This window comes from Patagioenas fasciata, chromosome Z, assembly GCF_037038585.1.
Source record: "Patagioenas fasciata isolate bPatFas1 chromosome Z, bPatFas1.hap1, whole genome shotgun sequence".
Classification (NCBI taxonomy): domain Eukaryota; kingdom Metazoa; phylum Chordata; class Aves; order Columbiformes; family Columbidae; genus Patagioenas; species Patagioenas fasciata.
In genome coordinates this window covers 60,694,824-60,716,982 of record NC_092560.1, presented here as the reverse complement: position 1 = coordinate 60,716,982, position 22,159 = coordinate 60,694,824, and the positions used below count along the sequence as shown (strand labels likewise).

The 22,159-nt window shown below is 36.4% G+C and overlaps 1 protein-coding gene across 1 annotated transcript in view; it reads right to left on the bottom strand.

The window, feature by feature from the left end:
* Positions 1 to 22,159, bottom strand: part of HCN1 (hyperpolarization activated cyclic nucleotide gated potassium channel 1) — a 197,818-nt gene that overhangs the window by 163,877 nt on the left and 11,782 nt on the right. Inside the window, exon 2 of the mRNA XM_065861534.2 lies at positions 9,994 to 10,417. Within this exon, the coding sequence (XP_065717606.1) occupies positions 9,994 to 10,417 (424 nt within the window). The remainder of the gene's footprint in view (positions 1 to 9,993; positions 10,418 to 22,159) is intronic.

The following is a 22,159-nucleotide window of genomic DNA, read 5'->3' as shown; positions in this document are numbered from 1 at the left end:
AAAAATCCACCTAGGGCTAAGTTACCACAATTGTCAAATCACAGAATGGACAGAGAGAAAACCACAGTTATGGTATAGGTTCATTTTGCCATGGGCAAAATAAATAACTGATGACGAAAAGAGCATTTATAGGAGTGATGCTAAAGGAAAACCGGTGTTTCACTTAGTTCATCTGAAAGCCTCTGCAAAAAAATGCGAGTTACTTGTTTGAGTTCAATATCTTTAAAACTTCTTGGCAACCAAACAATGCAGTAATTCTAGAAGTTACCCGTTCCCAGATGAAATTACATTTTGGTTGCTTTTTTTTCCCCATTTCCTCGTTAAAACATATCTTGACATTAAATTTCCCCAGCTGGAAAGCAATTCTCATGTGGGATGCCCAGTCATTTTTGAGAGAGATGAAGATATAATTCATGTCTTTGGTTGAGGGAAGAATTGATCATCCTACAGAGAACTACTACATCTTTTTCAATCATGTGCTTTGGAAATCCCACAGGAAGGTACTCTTAAAAATAGATTCATTTTAAATTACACACAGCAATGTTCTCTCTCCAGATTCAGGTTTTGTCCATAAATCTTGTATGCCACTGCCTTAAAAGTATGAACAGAAGCATCAATTTGGCACCAAAACTTACAGTTTTTAGTGGCAATAAAAGGTTGTTTGTCATGAGCCTTTGAATGTTGCCAGTTACTTGAGGTAAACTGAACATATGATGCATGGAGAATTATTCTAGGGAGATAAAAATTTTAGATAGGACGATTTTCTTCGATTTCTATTCAGAGGTACATAGAGGCTCAGGAACCCTCACACCTGGAGACATATTCACATAAATATGTTTATGCTCATTTCCTTGAATTACCATTATTTTCCCATTTTTGGGGGGTTTTTTTGACAGTCACATCTTTCCTCTTTCCTACAGGCAGCCTAGCTGTACAACACTCATGGCCCTGGCAAAGATCACAGCAGTTGTAAAATAATGAGCCATTCAGCTGCTTTCAGTTTTTTATATATGGCTTCTGCCATGCCTGTACAGGGAGAACATACATGTGCTATTCGGGGCTCTGCTGTCGCTGGTCCTCACCTAGAAGTGCCCACTGGGACGCAAAGCAGGATCTCCAGTGCTGCGTACCATTTTGTCACACAAAACCAAGACTGAAATGACACCCGATACACCACATGGCAGCAGTTCCCACCAGATCACAAGGTGCAGCATTCACTGGAAAGAAAGGCAATGCAACTACAAGGTACCCTATCAAGGTATGCAGGTGTACAATTAAGCTTGTTGATACGGGTTCTGAAAGCAGAGAGGCTGGGGAAAAAACAAACAAAAACAAACAAACAACAACAACAACAACAACAAAACCCTCACCTGTTTTAAGAAGATAATAACTAACTAATAACTAACTAAAAGGAAAACACTACAAGCCTAGGTACACAAACAGGCCATGGCAAAGCATGGGTCTGGGTTCAGGAAGATGAAAATGTCAAGAAAGAGGGTACATTCCAGTGCAGTGTGGTGAGGAGCCTTCATTTCTGCTTGGAAGCAAGCAGCACAGCTCTGACAATTCCTGAATTAGGTTATTTTCCTGTTCGTTTCAGGTCACAACTATATTTAGATCATATATTACGCATGTGGGATAATGTCATGGTTATTTGGAATAAACTCCATGAAATTCAGGTTAGAAATAACTCATTAAAGATAACTTGCAGCTGGAAAAGCCATTTCTCACTGCCATTTCAGTTCCTCAGCCCTCTCTAAATAGGTTTATACAGTTGCATCTTACTCCCTAAGTGGTTAATTCAGATCGTTTTATCCTTATAAAGTAGAACCTTGTTCCTAAGTAACTATTAAACCACGATTCCATTGTCTTCAAGGGAAACCATAACAACAGAAACCTACTTAAACAAGTAGTGTCCCAGGTATTTTGTTGTACTAGAAAATCAGAACATGATCCTCAACCCATTGACATGTGGTGAATTCTGTATCATTTCAGTCCTGGTCCTATTTGATAAAATGCCCAGGTGAGCTAAGGAACATGACAGACTGGGAGAATAAATAAAGACAGCTGTGCATGAATGGTCTACCCAGCACAGTGCAGCACAAGTTCTCCAGATATCTCCTTTTTATACCTTCAGGCCTTTTTGAGATAACTGAGGCAATGCTCTCCCACAAAACCCCACAAAATTCACCAGCACACTCTTCTCTGCATAAAAGAATGAGAGATTATTTTTTTTTAATCTAAAAAGTGTTCACAGCAACTGACAACTTTCTCCTTAAGTCAGAACATAGTAAGAGAATTATATCAACTTGAAATCTAATAAATTCTCCTCCCACCCTTTAACACATGATTGCCTAATTAAAAAATGAAATGCCTCTTGCAGCCAAACGTTAGGAATAGGTTAAAATTGTTCATATCCAGCTTCTGATTTAGTTTTCCTGTATAACTTGTTCCTCAACTTTCAATTAGTAATAATGCCCTTTAACAACATCTTGTTGCTTTCTTTACTAAATAAATAACATATTAAATATTATTACCGTGGAGTATAAATCTCCTATTTCAACAGATAACGGGGTTTATTTTATCATGTAGACCAGCAAGCCACCTTCAAATTTGCCTTTTACAAATTTATTTTAAAATTAAGTCTATTTAAGACAGCATAAAATGGCCACAAGGTATGCCTAACAATCTCTAAAGATAACTAGCCCTAGCAGCTACATATAGGGAATAACAAGACAAATTTAAATCTGTGTGCTAATCTAAGGTAGTTATTCAACTGGCTTCTTTACATGCAAAGATCTATTGGTATGCAAACAAACACAGAGGGGAAGGATGTTACAAGGCATTAGTGACAAGCTGAGAATATCTTTTAGTTAAATAACTGTTGCTGAGTAATTTAGAAGTGTAAACAGGCATTCTGAACTGGTCCCTATTAATACAAAGCTGAAAACGCAGAGATATCTGAATGGATTCTGCTTAGCCTGCAAAGAATAAACCCTAAAATTGTCATTCTTATTAAAATAGATTGGGGGGGAAAAAAAAAAAAAAAAAGGAAAAATCTAATTCACAGGTTCCCCCTTCTGCCTATTCACTGCGGGAACCAAAGGCAGCTGGTAACACTTGTGCTCACGCAGAAAGGATTCTGCAGCATCACAGTGCCTGCACGGTCACCGCTGTCCAGACCGGGGACTGCCCAAACAGCTATTTGTCCGTCATAACCTTCTCCGATTGATTTTCAGCTCCAAGGAGGGAGCAGGACGACGAGGCGAGTAGCTGGCAGCTCTGTCTCGCTCCGGCATGCCCCATTGCCTGACGTGGGGCGGATCCATCAGGCCATTACCCCACGAAAGCTAAGCAGGCTTTCTGCTCATGTTAAAAGCTTGGGATGGAAGAACAAGAGTCTTTTTTTCCAAATCTGCAGCCAGGGCTAATGTGTACAAGGTCTAGCAAGTGCAAAACAAGCAATTATCTCCAGAATTACTAAAAAAAAAAAAAAAACAAACAAAAAAAAACCAAAAAAACCAGCTTTTAAAAAATTATTCTAAGAAACTGTGGTAAACTTCAGTATCAAAGACAGGCTAATATAGTTCTGATAATTTTCAAAACTGAGTGACTGCCACTAAGTAGAAATGCTACTGCAGGAGTGAACCCACCTTCTTGGGTTCAACAGTCAAGACTGCCAGCAACAGACCCATTACCATAAAAGCAGACAAAACTCATGTAAAGCAGAAAACATTATCTTCCAGCATTTGAGTTCAGGGAAATTTATCTCAGGCTATGTTCCACATGGTTTATCTCCTAGGGAAAACATCATCGCCACACAATTACTCTCTTGGCATAGGCATACAAGAAAGACAGATCAGTTTGCTCAGCGTTAAAAAGGGAGTATACATATCAACGAAGAACCTTTAAACTTGTTACACTTCCTATTCAATCTGTAGGAGGATGGATTATTCTTTCCACAAAAGTGATTATGTGTAGGCCATTAAGTAGGAAATTAAAAAACAAAATACCCCATGTCTTGCTTGCATTTCTGTGATTGCCTGCTGTACAACTGTGCTGGGTTTTTTTGGCAGTTAGTATTTATTATTAGGAGACCATGGATCATAATGTCTTCTATTTGTCTCTATGGGTTATGTGTATTTTCCTACTGCTGTACAGAGCAATAAAAAATGAAAAGTGAAAAATAAAAACTCGAGAGTATGCTCCATCATCTACATCAGCAAAACTTCATGGATGTATGCTTTAGCTGCAGTGATATAGACTTTTCTGAAACAAATAATTCTCATTGAAATAAATGAAAAAGCACTGGCACAACTGAGCTCCATCTGATGCTAAAATATGTATAGTTCCATTTAAACAAAAAGATTTACATGAAACAAGAAGTATCAGTCTGCTGATAAAATACCTTGCTGTCAACTGCTGTCATAGAGACAGAGCATCCATTAGCCAGCATCCCAGTTGAATTAGGGAGGAATACCAGCACTAAGAATCGTAACCAGTAATGACCTGACAGCCAGTGATCCTTCTGGGGAACCGCACTGAGCAACCCCCTGCCCCAATGAAGGTAGAGAGCTCATCTTCTACCACAGCCATGTTGAGCACAGGGCACTCTTGAATTTTGTAATTCAAACTACAAGCAAACAGCATAGGTTTTTAGATTACACAAGAGGTGGAGCTCGTCAGCAGATGTCAAGCGCACATGGCAACAGCTTCACCTGCTACGGAAGATGCAGAACAAGGAGGGAGCTCCAGGCAAACCTCGCAGGTGTCTGAGATACAGGGCAGCATAAAATGGAAGTCAGGTGTGTCAGATGTACATACGCAAGCATCTGCACACTGAACAACACCACGAATAACTGCTTTGCATATTTAGTTAGTCTTGCTAGGGAATACTTCTTAGGAAAGAAAAATAAAACAAAAACAAAATAAAACCAAAAACAAGACAAACAAAACAAAACAAAAACAAACAAACAAACAAAACAAACCAAACAAAAAAAAAAAAAAACTCCACACACAAAAAAAAACACACACGCCAAACAGCTCAGGTTTGGATATTTCTCACTGATTGACACAACCTGCCCCCAGCCATAGACTTTATGTGGGAGGATATTAACTCACTAATTTATACGTAAGAGGCATTTTCCAAGCATGACTTTAAAAAAAAAAATGCAAAACTTGCTTTTCTGTTTCCTTCCCATAGAAACTGGTAGGAAGTCAGGATTTTCTCCTGCTTCAATCTTCTTAATGGTAAGAAGGCAGAAGACACCAACACAGAGGCTTTGTTGCAGAATTCACAGACTTTGTGCCAGTAAGTGAAGGTGGGCTCTCCTACGCCTTCTTTCCCTGAGAGTTATTTAACAAATTTCCCCCACACACACTCCCTATGAGCTAGACAACTCATATTTGATTGATGCATCTGTGATAGGCAATAAAAGTGTCCCACTTTAAGCTAATTTATTTTTAAAATGCCACTCAGCCTCTACTAGTACGCTTATTTGAAGTACTTCACTAATTGACACAACTTTATAGGGCCTAGAAAATACATTTTAAACTATCTCCTTGGAGGGCAGGAATTAAAACTGTATTAGAATTATTAAAAAAAAAAAAGTCTATTATGTCACCTCCCATTTCCATGGGACCATTAATTTAAAAAGTTAAATTGTATAATACCATAATTGATATGAAAACTCCACATATGGTAGACACAGTCCTGTTAAAATAAAATAAAGTAAAATTAATAATCCAATCAGTAAAGATATGTGCTTTCATCCAACACTACCAAGTACCCACCTAACTCATCATCTCTCCCTTCCCACACAAAAAACCTTCACTTCTCACCCAGATGAACGGGATAGAAAAAGTGGTTTGATTTTCTATAGGGAAAAAAAGCCATGTGTATACCTACCACAGAAACAGCAGGTTTCTGAAGCAAGAGTTGTCTTCTGTGGTCTGGACAACACAAGTATTCTTTTACAATATTTTTACTTAGCCAACAATAATGACTCAACAGCAAACACACAAAATACGTATTTTTGTACCACTGGCAACAAGCAGGACAACGAGGAGAGGACACCTACTGCTGGTCTGTCGTCACTGGGGCTGGTAGAGAGGATGCAACAGATGAAATCGTTAATGCAGGATTTGATTTAGGCAAAGTTCTTAGACACTTAATTTTTAAGCACTTTAGTAAAACTTAGCATTCAAGCAAGCTTGTATTGATGAGCTTTTCTGGATCAGCATTACTGTGATTATTAGAAATAAAACAGTAAAAAGTAGAATAAGACATGTCTGTGTGATACGCTCAGAAATATGTTTCATTAAATATCAAAGCTTTAGCAATAGCTAGAATGAATATCAACACTTATGCAGGCTCATGAACCTTGAAAAGGTTTGGCAAATTGAATTTGATTTCAGTACAAGTCAAATCAAAATAAGGCATAGCAGCAATTTACAACTATCGCACATATTACTAGATCGCTTTCTGCAAAACATAACCTTTATTGCACACCTTGCAATAAGAATTCAGTCACTTTGAAACTGCTTCTAATTCTACATAATCAGACATCTCGGAATGAGAAAGACTCGGGGTACAGTTTTAGAAGCACCACTTCTATTTACTCATAGATCTACCAGGTCTTGTCCTGAGACAAGAACTGCTGTAAGCAAAGCTATTACAGTCTGGTTAATAGGCAGCTTTTGGGAAATAGACTTATTTGAAAGAATAAGTAAATTCATATCATAGACAAAAGTAAAGCACAGTGGAATATCATTTGACATGTACCAATGTATTTATTTTTAATTGTTCAGTTATCCATGAGTGTATTTAAATAAGAATTACATACTAGTTGCATGCAAACCTATGTTAAATGTTCAGGGACCAGCAGCCTAGGCAATCTCACAAAGTTAAAGTAAATAAGAATTAGATCCAGTACATCCTGTTCAGTACTTTTAGGAACCTGTGGTGCAAAAGTTAAATTTGTGCAACCACCAATTTAAATAACAATTTTTTTTCTTTCATGTTATAGTATGTAATTTTGTTTATGATTTTTTTTTTTTCAACATCTGAGTTGTAAAAGCCTGGAATATTAGATGTTGTGGCTAAAAAGCAGTTTTAGGATGGTGTGAATTTGCAAACTCAGTATGTTAATTCTTGCCAACATATCTCCTGTTCATTTGTTAAAGCGTTTCTTCCCATTTCCACTTCGTCATTCACTTAGATAAGCTATTAACATCAGACTGATATGAATATATCAATCAAATTTCATATATATTGCACCACAGGCTACAGCTGTGTTCCCCCATAACAGTTAAGGAGAAAGCTTCTGCAATGTATGTATTGTTTACCTCAGTATTATTCCATGTGGCTGTTAGCAACTTGGTCATATTTAATTGATTTAAATGATGTGGAAATAAATGAAGAAAAGGGACCGTATTTCACCAGTATCATATAAAAATGTTTTAAATTTTTGGTTATTCATTTGAACTTCAGGATACCAACCAACTGAAGTCCAGGTATGTGATACAAAAAAAAAGGAAAAGCTCAAGCAATTTCAGCCTTCCTTCTCTGTTGGATGATGTATAAATACCTCAGTGGAATAACAGCCTTATTAAACAGCCTGGTTCAGTCATCAATCAGTTTTCCATGAAGTCTCCTCTTGGCAGGTTATGAAGAATGAGTTTGCTGGCTGTCCCCTTGGTATTTCTGACATAATGCTCATTATACTGGTTCCAAATACATGGTATTTCAGATTTATCTACACCATATTAAAACAACATGTCAGCCTATATGCAAAAACTACTAAATCCTTTTAACCACACATTAACAGACTCTACTTCTGTGTCACAGACATCAGTTAACAGTTGCTCCCTGTTGTGCGTGTGCAAACACACACAATACAGAAGAGATTAACATCAGCAGCAACCGTCACACTGGCTGCCCCTATGGGATCATCCAACTATTGTTTCCTAATTCAGCAGAGTTCATCTCTACACAGATCTTATTTTAAAACACTACAATACTGTAACACACAATTTCTCCAGAGTGGTAATGGATCACCACGCAGAACAGTTTCATAAGCTACATCCAGAGTAATCATCAACTACTGTGACAACAAAAACCATGTATGAAGATCCATAACCACCTTCATTTCTGATAATTGTAAAATACTAAACAACAGCAAAAATAACTTTTTTTTCTTGCACACATTTCATTTTGGATTTTGTCAGAACCTGATTCAGTCTACATAATTAACACTGTTCCACATGTTCTTGCAGTCATCAGAAACCTTTTTTGAAAGCAGCCAAGCAGCTTCTTGCTGCTTTATTGCAGGCTCAAATAAAAAATATACACCTGAGACCCTCCTTCTTGAGAACATCCAGAGAACACCATACTGTGCTATCCAACACAAAAATATAGACTCCAATTATTTTTCAATACTTGTCAAATAAAGTATCATACAGGAAATATTTCACAAGTTTTACTACTGGAATCAAAGGTGAAGTTGTAATCAAGCAGCCACTAACTAAAGATCAAATGGACCAAATCCATGGTTTGGACCACATCCTCTGGTCACTTCTAGTCCCACTTAGTGGCCAGTTCAGCTATATTTGATTTAGAATATCTGATTTTTTTTTGATAGTAGATGGAATGGGGGAAGTGGGGAGAAAGTTATTCAATTCTCTGCTTAGAAGGTCTTTATAGTCAAAAGCTATTAATTCAAGCTGCCAGAAAATAATGTCATTGAATGCATTTCAGAAGGTTGTCTCTCTGTAAAGCACAGAGACAAAAGCACAGCTTTATGGTAGAACTGCAAAATATGCTTAATCATTCAGCTTAGTTTAATTGAGTACCAAACTGCAGTGCTCTATTTTTGTGTCAAAAACAGAATAACACTGCATTATAGGGAGGCAAAAAGAAGCAGAATTTACAAAATACAGAAACAAAAAATAATGACCTATTTGAGGAGCTTTTTGAGAAAAAGCTATAAATTTACTAGATTCTCCATATTTAGTATCATCCAGCATCATTCCGTTTTTAAATATAATCTGATTTTATTTGTAAGATGGCTTTGTATTTAGATTTCTGTTAAACCAGCAAGTGGCTATAATACTGGAGATAACCAGCAGAAAAAGCATCAGAAATGGTACCAAATCATCTTTTAATAGTGTTTCCATGAAAATGCTTTACAAAATAATCCTCATTACACTTGCTCCAAGAAAGGTTTAGAAAACAGCAGTTATTTTTCCCATTTTTTTAGCAGATCCTTTGAAAATACATTATGATATTTAGAACTACAGAAATGGGGACAAGCAAGAAGTGAAATGACTGAATCATAGTGGTAGGCGCCAAAGTATTAAATGCTTCCTAGCCATGAGCATGCCAAATTAGGGAATGCTACATTTCCTGGAAATGTCACTGTGCCAAATTGGCAGGCAGCACAAGGTCATGTCAGGAAAGAGTGGAGCTGACAGTTTAGAAGGCAATGACTCAAAATTTAAACTACCTATTTTTTACGAAGAAGGTCAGAATTTTATATGGTTGGCCTACACACAGCCTTCAATGAGCATTCTAGGAAATCTACTCAATTATAAATTGTTTCAATTTCTCCTGAAATAGAAAAATATGAACATGTTCTCTGTGATTATAAGAGTATTAAGCTCATAAGCGTAAGTGTTAGTCACCAACTCAAATGCAGATTTAGGTGGCTGCTAAAATTTCTAATATTCTCAATAGGAGCCCATCCACACTATTGTGCTGATGCTCTCAAACATGTTTTTGGTCTCTGTTGTTAGCAGAGAGAAGATGATTACTCTCCGCTTGTTTGTTTTTCCAAAAAGGCTTTTCTACTAGTACCTGTATGTAATTAGACTAATTGGTGAATAAAAACTCCTCTTCCATTCTGGTTCTTGTGTAGCTGTTTGGAGAGTCCTGAATATTTTTTTGTAGGAATAAGATCTTAGTGAATTACGTTATAACCATATAAATCTTACCTCTTCCCACTGGTGTATGTATCTAATCAGTCTTGAAAGGCGTAATAAACGTAACAGGCTGAGGATTTTTGTAAATCTCACAATACGAAGTGCTCTTGCTGTCTTGTAAACCTCTGAATCCATTCCTTTTTCTACAATGAGAAAGATATAATCCACTGGTATTGATGAGATGAAGTCAACCACAAACCAGCTTTTTAAGTAATTCATCTTAATGATTTTAGGGTCCAGTATTATTTCAGAGCTGTCTTCATTTACAGTTCCAGTTCTAAAATTCATGATCAAGTCCAATAGAAAAACAGTGTCTGACGCCACATTGAAAATAATCCATGGTGTTGTTGTTTGTTCTGTGAAGAATGTGATTCCAACTGGTATAATGACAAGGTTTCCAACCATCATTATGAGCATGATTAAGTCCCAGTAAAACCTAAAAAAAAAGGAAGAAACAGAATGGTTGATGTGCTGTGGTAAAACATGCTTAGAAAAATGGTCTCTAACATGCCACCAATTTCACCTCAAGATACTTAAATATTTTGTTAATGCTAAGGAAACTCTCATTGTTTTAACTCATACAATATATTTACAGTCAGCAGAGAAGACAGAGTAATTATTACATTTCATTATGTGCCTTCCTTCTCAAGAATACACATCTAGGATAAAGACAGTAATATGGTTTTTCATTCCATGGCATATCTGAAAGGTGTGCATGTGTGGTACTCTGTAGACTTATAAAGACTTGAGTTAAAACCTCTTAGTGGGTTTATACAACTAAAACTGGTATCTGTTGCCTACCAGAACTGCTTTAGCAATGTAGTATTTTTCTAAGGCCTCTATCCAAATGGAAACCCAAATATCTAACTCTTTGCAAATATGCTCATAACATCACAGTGCGGGAATAAAATTTCAGGAAAAGAAAAAAAAAAAGCACTGAAGAAAAAAAAAAAAACAGAAACAAAAATTAGATAACATCAAAACCTCCATCCACATTTACAACCCTAATTGAACTTTCATGCATTTTTACAGCCTCATAGTCTTATCTTCTTTCAGAGCTAGCTAAGAAGCCTAGACAGTAATAGCTTCAACTTGCATAGTATAAAATGGGTACTGGAGACTTCGCCATTCTACTCCAGAAGTATCTAGAGTCTCCCCTTTAACAGTGTTAGAATGCAGCTTACAGTGCCCAATACAGATTGTAAAGAGTGAGACTCATAACTTTAGCATCTGTTATAGAAATGATGAGTAAACCCACCTGTTACATCAAATATACATCTACCCTGATGGAAGATTTCCAGAGTAGTATATACCCAACAGATTTTAAGCAAATTATGATAACTCCTAAATGTTAAACTGTCAACGAAAGTTCCATACAAAAACTGATCATCAACTTCAGAAAACCTGACCCCGATGCATGACCTCTTATTCTGCTTGAGAACTTGATCTGCTCCACTAAACTTGATTGGGAGAGGCATAGAAACCACTCAACAACAGCTCCCCGTGGACTCATTAGGCTTCCTAGAAAACTGGAGGCAGCAACAGCTCCGCAACTACCTCCCTGCTCCAGCCTCCATGACAGTGGGGTCTCATGCTGGGCAACGTGTGATGGACATGCCACCAACACAGTCCTCCAGCACTGACTTCCAGGCCACTTCAATGACACTACCACCAGCTTCCTGGCATGCAACCTGGCATGCAACCATCATCTTGGTAAAGGTTCATGGCAATGAACAATAATGGTAGTTCAAATGGCCATGGAACATTTAATAAACACAAGTTTATTAGACTAGAGCAGAGCATATGGATTACACTAAATTTAGGAGATTGCTTCTTGTATTCAACAATCCAGGTTTATAAATTCCCTTTGTTTCATGTTTATCCATGAAAACACTTCTGAGTTTACAAATTGCTGATCTGATAATACAAGTCATTAACTGTAACTGCAAAACACACTAAAGGAAGAGTAGCATAGGATTGAGAGTGGCACGAGAACTCTCAGTTTTAGAATTCTTTATTCCAAGATAAACCTATAGAGATTAGGCTTAACTATCATTTGAGAGAGTAGGTGGCAAAGAACCTTAAACTAGTACTCAGAAATTGCATGAAATAGACTTTATACATAATTCCCTGTATACCAGAGTGTGATTTATGTCTTACACATCTTTAATCTTACAATGAATGTGCATACAAAGTGCTATAAATATTCAGTTTTATGCAGGCTGTATGTATTTTTGCTTCACATCGAACAGTATTCACCATTTCTGTACCATATCTGGCAAAAACTTTCTGATTTCTCCTATCTTTTTAAACTCATTTAATACATTTCTTGCTGTGCTAGATTTATTTTCAATAATCTAGAATTACCATACAGAAGGAATCACTAAATTAATATATCACTACTACTATGATCTACAGGTACAATCATCACAAACACTTTTACAATGCTATTGATCAAAATATTTCAAAAAACTCTTCTCTTGGAGAATAAATGTCTCCAAGGAACCCCCTAAATGAGTGGAAAACCAGCAGGAAATAACCACCAGAGGTGTACTTGTATCTGTGGCTCACTCGTAAGCGAAGCATTGCTTGATTTCCAATTGACCTTTATGTTTCACCAGCACAGGGAGCAGTTATGCAAGGAAGGCAAACCAAAGCTGCACAACAACCAGTCACCCGGCCAACATAAAATATTATACAGAACAAGGTGTTTTTATCCCACAGTAATCCATGGTTTAAAGGATCATTATGTACTACGATTACGTAAAATACACTGGAGTTCCTGATGTTGAATGTCAGCAAAAGTGGTAGCGCTAGGGCTTCAGTAATAAAATCAGATTGATTGCTAAGGACTATGAGATTGCGCCAGTTTTGTATTTTGATTCTAGCCCACAATATAGTACAAGCTGGTTAGTTTGTAAGACAAGTTCTTATTATATTACATTTTATTTTTCATTTAGAAACCAATCAGACATTTTCTTTTAGGAAAATGTTTCTAAATGGCAACGTTACATGATATGTTTCTTTCAGGTGAGAAAAAAACTAGATGCAAGTCCCAGTATTGCCCTTTTGTGACCTGTACAGAGAAAGTAATACAATGCGTTCCCTGCCTACTTGTTCAGAACATCCTACTATCCATGTAACCAAGAGCGAGCTGAGAAGCTTCACAAGGCAGTGAAAGGAGATGCTATTGAAGCACAGAGGCAGCCCTTTGTTTCAAGCTATTTATAGTTTTGTTTTTTTATTTTTGCTACTTGCCACAACCCTCTCCCCCCACGTGAAGCTGGTTATAAATTTAACACTTACAGTCTCAGAGTTCTAGATTTATACAAGGGTTTATGAAATGTTGACTATAAGCAAGGAAGAGATAGGCCTGTGACACAAAATTTTCAAGAATGAGGGGGAAAAAAGAAAAAAAAAGAGCCTGGGAGTAAAGAGATCTTTCAGAGCTCATAATAAGAAGCAAGAACTGACCTTAACCCCATAGCAAACTGCCATAGAGCTTACCACTCCTCTAAAGCTAACTCAGTACAGCTACTCCTACTTGCTGTTTACTGAAAGTACAGAGGTTGCACCACACTGCATTGAACTACTCCTGAAAATTTTAAATGCTTCTAAATAGCTCAGATATTTAATATCTCTAGATGAAAAAAAAGTGTAAAAACCAGTTTTAAGGTACATTTTTTCTAAATTGTAAATAATTGTTTTATGCAGACATTAAAAAAAAAAAAATCACACTAACTGTTGCTTTGATATTTTCAAATAAAACTAGCTGGATTCATAGCACTCCTTCAGTGATCTTCTCACTCTAAATTTATATCTACTATACTTTCAAAACTACCAGTAACAGCATGGTGTTCCTTACAGCTCTGGAACATGGTGCTGAAGCTTTGGTGGCTTATTTATTGCCACAGGCTATCCTGAATAGGATGAACAGTCTGTTCAAAATGAGTGCCTACACAAGCAGTGATAAAGATTTAGTATTAATTAATCAATGTTTGTACTAAGCTTAATAATGTAAGGCACTATGAATTCTAACAGGCACTTCATTTTCCACTTTGTATGTCCAACCCAAAGAAAACTGAGTCTTAAAGAAGGAAATTTCAGCTCTAAGTTAATTTGCTGAATAATCTGCTGTGTATATAACTGCATAAAAAGTCGTTGAGATCTGCTTTCTGTATTATTTCCTGGTTGCTGCCCATTGACACAGGAGTCTCAATGACCTTGAATCAGTGCAGTTTGATATGTGATTATCCTTGTGGTACACACAGATTGACCCAGCGGAAGTTCTCAGTGGTCTGACAGACCGTGCAGTAGAGTGAACAGCATCTCAAAGGCACTGGGTGCTATGACTGGAGGTCACAGAGCAGTCACAGCTTTGCTTAAGTTTTCTGAGTTTCCAGATCATGAAAGTAAAAAAAAAAAAAAAAGGGCAAGACATATATATCAGTAAAACCTCATGAAGTTATATACTCAACAGCCACCTTATTAGCCACATTGTGAAATGTAGGGGTTTTGAAAAAGATATTAATTCAAATTGCTTGTAAAATGTCTTTCAAACCAAACTTGATGCATCTAAGACATTATTTCATTCTACATAAGGAACCCAAAACAGTATAAAATTTTTACAAGCTTTCCATTTAAAACTCGACTCCTCTTTAGTTAAATATTTTGCTTGACTAGCAGATGCTCAGTGAAATGAAAAGTGACTTTTTCTTATCTCAGCTTCAAATGCAGCTTTATTTATTTTGCTTTCATGGATCATCGGTTCACCTAACAGAGAAATCAATGTCCTATATAGAACAAAACCATCTTAGTATATATAACAGTAATTTAAAACTTGATTACAACATACTGTAACAAGCACTAAACTTGGTATTATCCATGTCAGAATTTGATTCTCACCAGATCTGCCATCTTTGTCTTGCTTTGCAACTATATTATTCTTTCAGTAAGAGAGAACAAAGCTAGACATGCCTGAAAACATCTCAACTTGCAGATAATTACTCAGATGTGTTGGAAAGGACAGGAGGATGAAGAAGGAGGATTTTCTTCAGGAGATCCAAACTATCTTCATGATTGCACAGGTGTTTGTACTTGAATATTTTCTGAAAAATCATCACCATTTTTTTTCACAACCTGAAAGTGAGGATATCCCCGTCTGCCCGGCTATCCATTTTCGTTCTGCCCATCTGCCTCTCTTACACATACATGCACCTAGAGGAAAACACGCTTCTTCTAGGAAAAAGGAATACAAATCAAATGTGAAAATCCTTCTATTTTAACAAGAAATATTGCATTCAACATCTTCCATGGAACAAATTATATTTAAGTGTTGCAAATCTGTTGTGGAATGCTTCTAAGACTTTGGCCCTGCAGCAATTTTTTAATTTTCAAATTTCCAAACTTAGAATTTACTGTAACGTATGTGTTTTCATTAATATAAATACATTAAAATGGCTAGTGAAGTGTCACTTCTTTACATTGGCCAGTTTTGCTTTAGCAAACAGGTCACTTCTGCAGCTGTGTTGTCCTTCTGTATGGTAAAACTTTCCTCATCTGAATGTACTCAGTTTTGCAAAGCTTTAAAAAGACAGAAGGTTGGGTTTGATTCTGGTTTCTTTTTAAAGATAAACTATTCTTCTGAAATTGTTGATTTATATTCTCTAATGTCCTCTATTTTTGCTCTGATAGCTTTTAGCTTACATTGAGTAAACACAAACGAGGAACTTTGGAAGGCTGAAACAGAGCCCCCTTTCGCGGCTCACCCCTTGACTGTAAAGCACACACCAGAGCCGAGCACTAACAGCATCTCCTGCACTTCAAGTGCTGAGGTTGAAGGGCAGAAATTATTAAGTAGAAGCCTGTGACACTTTCTCAGGTGAAAATTTCATCAGTATTAGCTATTCTTTTTTAATGTAAAACACATCAAGCTTAATTAACTTTCACTGACCTAGCTAGGTATCCTGCTGAAGCAGCAGAAAGGCTTTTTCTGCCTGCCCAAGACCGGCCGGTCTGGGATGAGGCAGAGGCTCATGTTCTGAAAATTCCATTTCCCTGAGTTATGAGCAATGCTGGACCTGGGAATCTTCTTGCTTAATGGTTTAATTCTGATTAAGACTAAAAGCAATTTTCAAAATAAAATAATAATGAAGTTTTCAGACCCCCCAAAAATCTTCATTTGATTTCAGACTAATACTGAAGTCCTTCACTTCAAGGTGAGCCATATACACTTAGAGAGCCAATTTATGTGCCTTGCTGTTTATTTTTAAATATTGATGCAACCTCTTACCCAGTAGCAGAAAAGGAATTCAAAGATGGTTTAATAAAATTCAGCAATACTGAGCCTTCTTTTTGATATAGCCATAGAACGTATCTAAAAACCGCAAACTCGCACAATTTCAAACAGATTTAATTAGTTTTATCTGATAACTAAAGACACATAGTAGTGGAAATCAGTGATTTTTTGCTCACTTGTGATTCTATGCATAAGGCAGATTAATAGAGAAATGCAGCTCTCGGGGGACCTGATCAGGGCCCAGTAAAGCCAATGAAGAGCAATTTGCTAGGTTCAAAAGGCTTTGTTTGCATTGTTTGGTTAGGTTTAAAGCTTCAGTGCTTCAAAGGTTTGATTACTAGAGAAGAAAATCACAGTACTGTCTATGGAAAGTGACTATAAAATTAATTAATTAACATTACGTTAATATATATGTATATTTTCAATAAATTCAACTAATATTTAAGCAGTGGACATTTCAACAAAAAAAAAATTAATTCTCACTACACATTCAATAGCTTCCGTCTAAAGTTTTTATAGTATTTTACATGCAATAAAAATTAAGTCTCAGATTTCTGAAACAAAAAGGCACAGGAGTAATGCCCTCATTGCATATGTGAGAGGTGGAAGGACAGGACAAAAAGAAATTTATATAACATGGCAATTTTATTTAATATTGAGCCTATTTGGCTTTAGCTAATAATCCCCTACCATAAGTGCTTGAATACATCTCATGTTTGCCATTGCTTTTACTCAGATAAACTTATTAAACTACAGCAGAAAGAATTAATGCCTGACTTCCACGTAACCTTGGGCAAGAACAGTACACCACTGCCAGTGGTGCTCTGATATTGCTTTTGTACTCCCCCATCTTTACACAGTTTGCCCTTTGTTCAGCCCCATTCCTTAGTGAAAAAGCAGGGTAGTCGTCCCATCCAGATAGCTACCAGCTAGGAACTCACAAATCGGTTTTGTCTTGGAAAAAGCGGAATCTGTCTATGCTGACCTGTATGATGATCAAAACCTATTTATTTCAGATTATCAAGATCGTTTTTGCGTCAATACACGTCACAGCACAAGTAACATATATTCCTCAAAAATACTCCCCCCTGCCCAGTTCAAACTGTTAGACCACAGCCTCTCAGTATCAGGAAACATTTTGTACAGGGACTCCAACTGATTTGTTTCAGTTTCATATTACCAGCCCTTAAACCCAAGTGCTAATTGCAACATACTGATTTGTTAAGTGTCAGCAAATTTCTGTAGTAGATCACTGCAAAAGATGCATTCACATTCTCAAATTAGAAATGACCGCCTTACAGGCGCAAGAAAAAGTTTGAAAGAGACAGGTCTAAAAATATTTCAGCTGCAAAATAATCTCATATCTCATGTTGGAACACTTGCATTAATTAAGAATTTTGTAGTGACAGTAATTTTAAGAGTGTCATTTAAAAATACAACATTCAGGGTGCCTCCATACTAAGTAAAAATTCAGAGGCTTATACTGAGAGAAGCCTTCTGTAATTCTTCTCAAAAAAGCATCACGTGAAAAGGAAGGTACCTCAACCAGCATCCCCTCGCAAAACCAAAAGAGACAGATAATGTCACCTAATATTTTGCTTTAATAGATGTTTTTAACTAATTCAGTCTCTTGTCATTGTAATCTTTACAGGTTCTGCTGATGGTGAAAAGTGCATTTTGTCTACTATCTTCAGAGAAGAAGATGGAGAAGACATTGCTCAGTAGCTATTGATAGACCTCAGCCATGAGGTTTGGCAAGGAGATTGGCCTGTGACCACTGAATGAGTTGAAGCAATTCGTTTTTAGAGGTGAATACCTTCGACAAGAAAAACAAGATTAGGACCATCAACTTGGTTCATGTAAGACTCCAAGACTTCTGGTATTTAACATACATACTAACAATTTCATTCTGATAGTCAGAGGTAAAACTGGCTTTGTGCATGTAACTGTACAAAGATACAGTACATTCTGAGAAGCCACTTCAGAAACAAATTTTCATTTCCCAGAAATGGGTGCATCATTTCTTGAAAAGTTCACTGAAAGCAAGACTATGTAGTACATTTAAACTGAAAATAAAAATTTTTTAAAAAGGCACAGAGGTGTAAAAAAGGGCAAAAGAACTATATAGAGGTCTGAAACAAGCTGATGGATTATACATGCATATTTTGTATTCCTACATCATGACTGAAAACAAATATACGTGACTGAATATTTAGACACCTCATATATCCACATGGATGTACAAGATTCTAGTGCAAGAACAAGTAATTGAGATAGCATAAATATATCATGTTAAATTATTATTCCCTTTTACAACTATTTACAGCTGATCTTTGGTTCCAAAGCCTATGTTTCTTCAAATATTAAAAATAAGGACTGAGATTTCAACCCTTTAAAATAAGTGGAAGTACCATTTTAAGAATCAGTAAATTGTTTTACTGTAATTCATGAATATAACATGTTAAATCATTAATAACGTGTTGTGAAAATAACGCAATAAGTGGAGGAACTGGTGTTCAAAACAAATCAAAATAACCAGTTTCATTTTTACTTATACTTTGATGAAAAAGAATTAAAAATATATTTCAGACACTTTTTAGAAGAGCAAAGGAAAAATACCGAATTCACAACCGAGCAACATGATAAGTAATAAGGGTCACGTCATGCCCATCTCCCTTTTGCAAAACAGCTTGACACCTACAGCTCTCACCAATGCTTCAGAAAATCCATTTGACTTTCCTCACCTACCTGTGGGTAGCTGAGCCCAGGATCTCCCCCCTCTCTGGAAAATTCATCACCCCCAAGCCATATTGTGTCTCCTGAAGTGAGGTACACTGCTGCCTTGTTCTCTTTCCCTAAACAAATATAAACCAGAGCAGGAGCCAAAACCTTCTTCCCAGGGAAGGTGACGACTACACCACAGAGGAATTCTCACTTTTTTGCTCTGTCGAAGCAGATCAGCACTGAGAGGCAATATTGTTATTGAACACATCTATGCTAGAAGTGTTATGCAAAGTAAATGTACAGGTTTGAATTCTCCCCATCAGAGGATGGAAATTACTCTGCACTTCCAACATCAGGGACGAATGGTTTGGATTCCTGAGCAGATACAGGAGATATTCATGTACACACTCAAAAATACATGCTGAAAATAGCCTTAGTATGATTATTTGTTATTTTGTTAACTTAATTAACTGAATTCATTGCTTTTATTTATCTTTCTAAAACAGCAATTAATTGAAAACACAATGTGCCCAATACAAAATATTTTAAGCAATGAAAGCAATAATCTTCTACAAGCCTCTTATACCCTTCCCTACATGTATTTATGATGATTGTTTTTTTGCAGGGTGACACACCTCAGGAGTTCTGCACTAGAGAGCAGATAGGAAGGAGGATGCTCAGCTAGGAAGTTCTATATGCAGTTTTACCATTATCTTTGAAAACAAAATTTCATACCTCATACACTACAAACACTTTTCCCTACCAGAAATAAAATGCAGCTCTTGCATGTTTCTCATCTCTACAGAATTTACACTCAGAGTCTCCATTCTCTTCATCATTCAGCTTGTATCCAGATCTCTGTGCTAGCCATTTACCTTCTACACTATTTAAGCAGATGCAATGTAATTTTAACATTTCTTTAAAATTTCCCAGTTTACATACTGCATGCTCCAGTCTTACCACTCTTTTTAGAAAATAGCATTCTGCCTGCATTGCCAAAACAAATCAGATAATTATGCAGCTAGACAGAGCAGTGATCAGACAGACCTAATACTCACTTTTTTAAAAGAAAAAGGAAAACTCAGAAAAGCAAACAAAACAAATAACAAAGAGAATACACGATGTTCAAAGATGTTCTGGTTATTGGCCTAAGTAACTGAAGCCTTGTTAATTTTACCTCTGTTCCTCTCATGGTCTTTTCATGCTATTTACCCTATAATGCTTCAAAAAGCTCCCCACAAGCAAGTCAGAGCAAAATCTCATGTACTGCCACTGTGAGCAACTCAGTGAAGGGTGGAGGTTTGGAATACAAACCAAGTTTCTGGGGATGCAGAATTCACATCTGACATTTATGAACATTGGTCAGTGCAATGGAATGTGATTGCTGAATGGCCCTTTTGCAGTTTAATTCAATATAACTGAACAAGGAAGGTTTTTTTCCAATTAAATGGCTTTGATTATTCTTTCAAAAGCAAACGATCAAATGCCTTCAAAAAAAACCCTACAAAATAACTTACGTATACTTATTTATTAATTTTTTTTTTAATCTGCAAAACAGGAGATAACCTGCAATATCAAACACTCCAAGGGATTGCCTTTACATGCAATGGGCCTTTTCTTTGCCAGCAGCAGTACTGCAGGTCATATCCACTGTTTGGTTGTAATTAAAGAAACAAGGTTCCATTATATTTTGTCATAGGTATACACAACACTGAAACAGATGGCCAAGATCAATTTCTAAAAACAACAGGTATTACATTTAGAAACTATGCGTTGGAAGTATTTATTGAACTATGGCAGATTACGAACTTGAAATACATTTGTTAATTATTGTTTTAATTTAGTCATATGAAATGGTTGAATATCAGTTGAAGATACTTGATAACAATATAGAGATTAATTTAAACTTCTACTTGATCTTCATTGAGATAGAACCATCTAAAGTAAGCCTGTTATACAAAATACGTATATGAAAGCTTTTTTCCTCCAAAGTTGCTTTCTAAAAAAGACCCAAAAATAAAGGAGAGGAAGTCACTTTAGGCTTCAGGAAAAACATGTCAGTTTTCAGCCTGAAAATAAAAGATTGGTAAAAATGTTCAGATCTGAAAACATATTCAAACTTTACCACAGGCTTTGTTTTATGCTTCACCTATGAATATTTATCAGAAAAAAATATAAAAGGGAATTATTTAATAATCTACTTCTCCATATTTTGGTGGAGTGTTTTGTTTTTCACAGTTGACTTTGAAGTCTCTTGGTCCAAAAATTCTCTTTCTCTGATCCCTGGGCGCTCGAACGGAGTCCGTATTCCTGAACAATGGCACAGCCCGCACGCTGCTTTCAGCATCAGCCGCACAGCACAGGTTAAGGGTGACAGGGAAAAGTGTTTGCCTGCAAGTAAAGTTGCCTATAATCGTAGCCACTGATAACTGACTCTAAAATAAGCACTCAAAGAAACTTTGGTCAGGGGTCTATGACCTGAACTATAAACAGCAGAAGTACCAAGGAAGATATTTACTCCCATACAGACAGATGACTGTTGCTTTGATACAGCACAATAACAAGAGCTTCTCTTGACCGTGGTGAATGAAACACCAGATGTCCATCTTTATCTTCCATCCATATTCACTCAAAATGAAGTTGTCTACATATAATAAATAGGTTTCTGGCCTTCTCCAAATTAAAACATTTTACTGTGGAGGTCTTGGAGAGGTTTTAGCCAGAAGCCAATATTCCTCAGAAAGACAAAATTTAATTTAGCCAAATGTTTGTTTCATTTCTGGAGGACAGGAAGTTATGAACTATTCAAAACTGTTTAAGCTAAAGATGTGCAACAATTAAAACAGAAAAACAGATGTTAATAATTCAATGGTGTAGGACAGCAAGAAATTCAGGGCGACAAATTATTAATAGAACTTTTGCATCATAATCTTAAGAAAGACATTGATCTGTACTCTGCAAATCAAAATATATAATATGACAGAAATGGAACATGAAGCATATTCAAAATACTCTGATATACTAGTTCTCCAAATTCAGAACACCCATGGATGACATTTTTTAAAAATCAGTTTTACCATTTACAGTTCCTTATGGTTAGAATTCTAAAGATGTTCAGGCACAGAGTCCAGATGCTTACAAGTTTCTAGGTCCCTA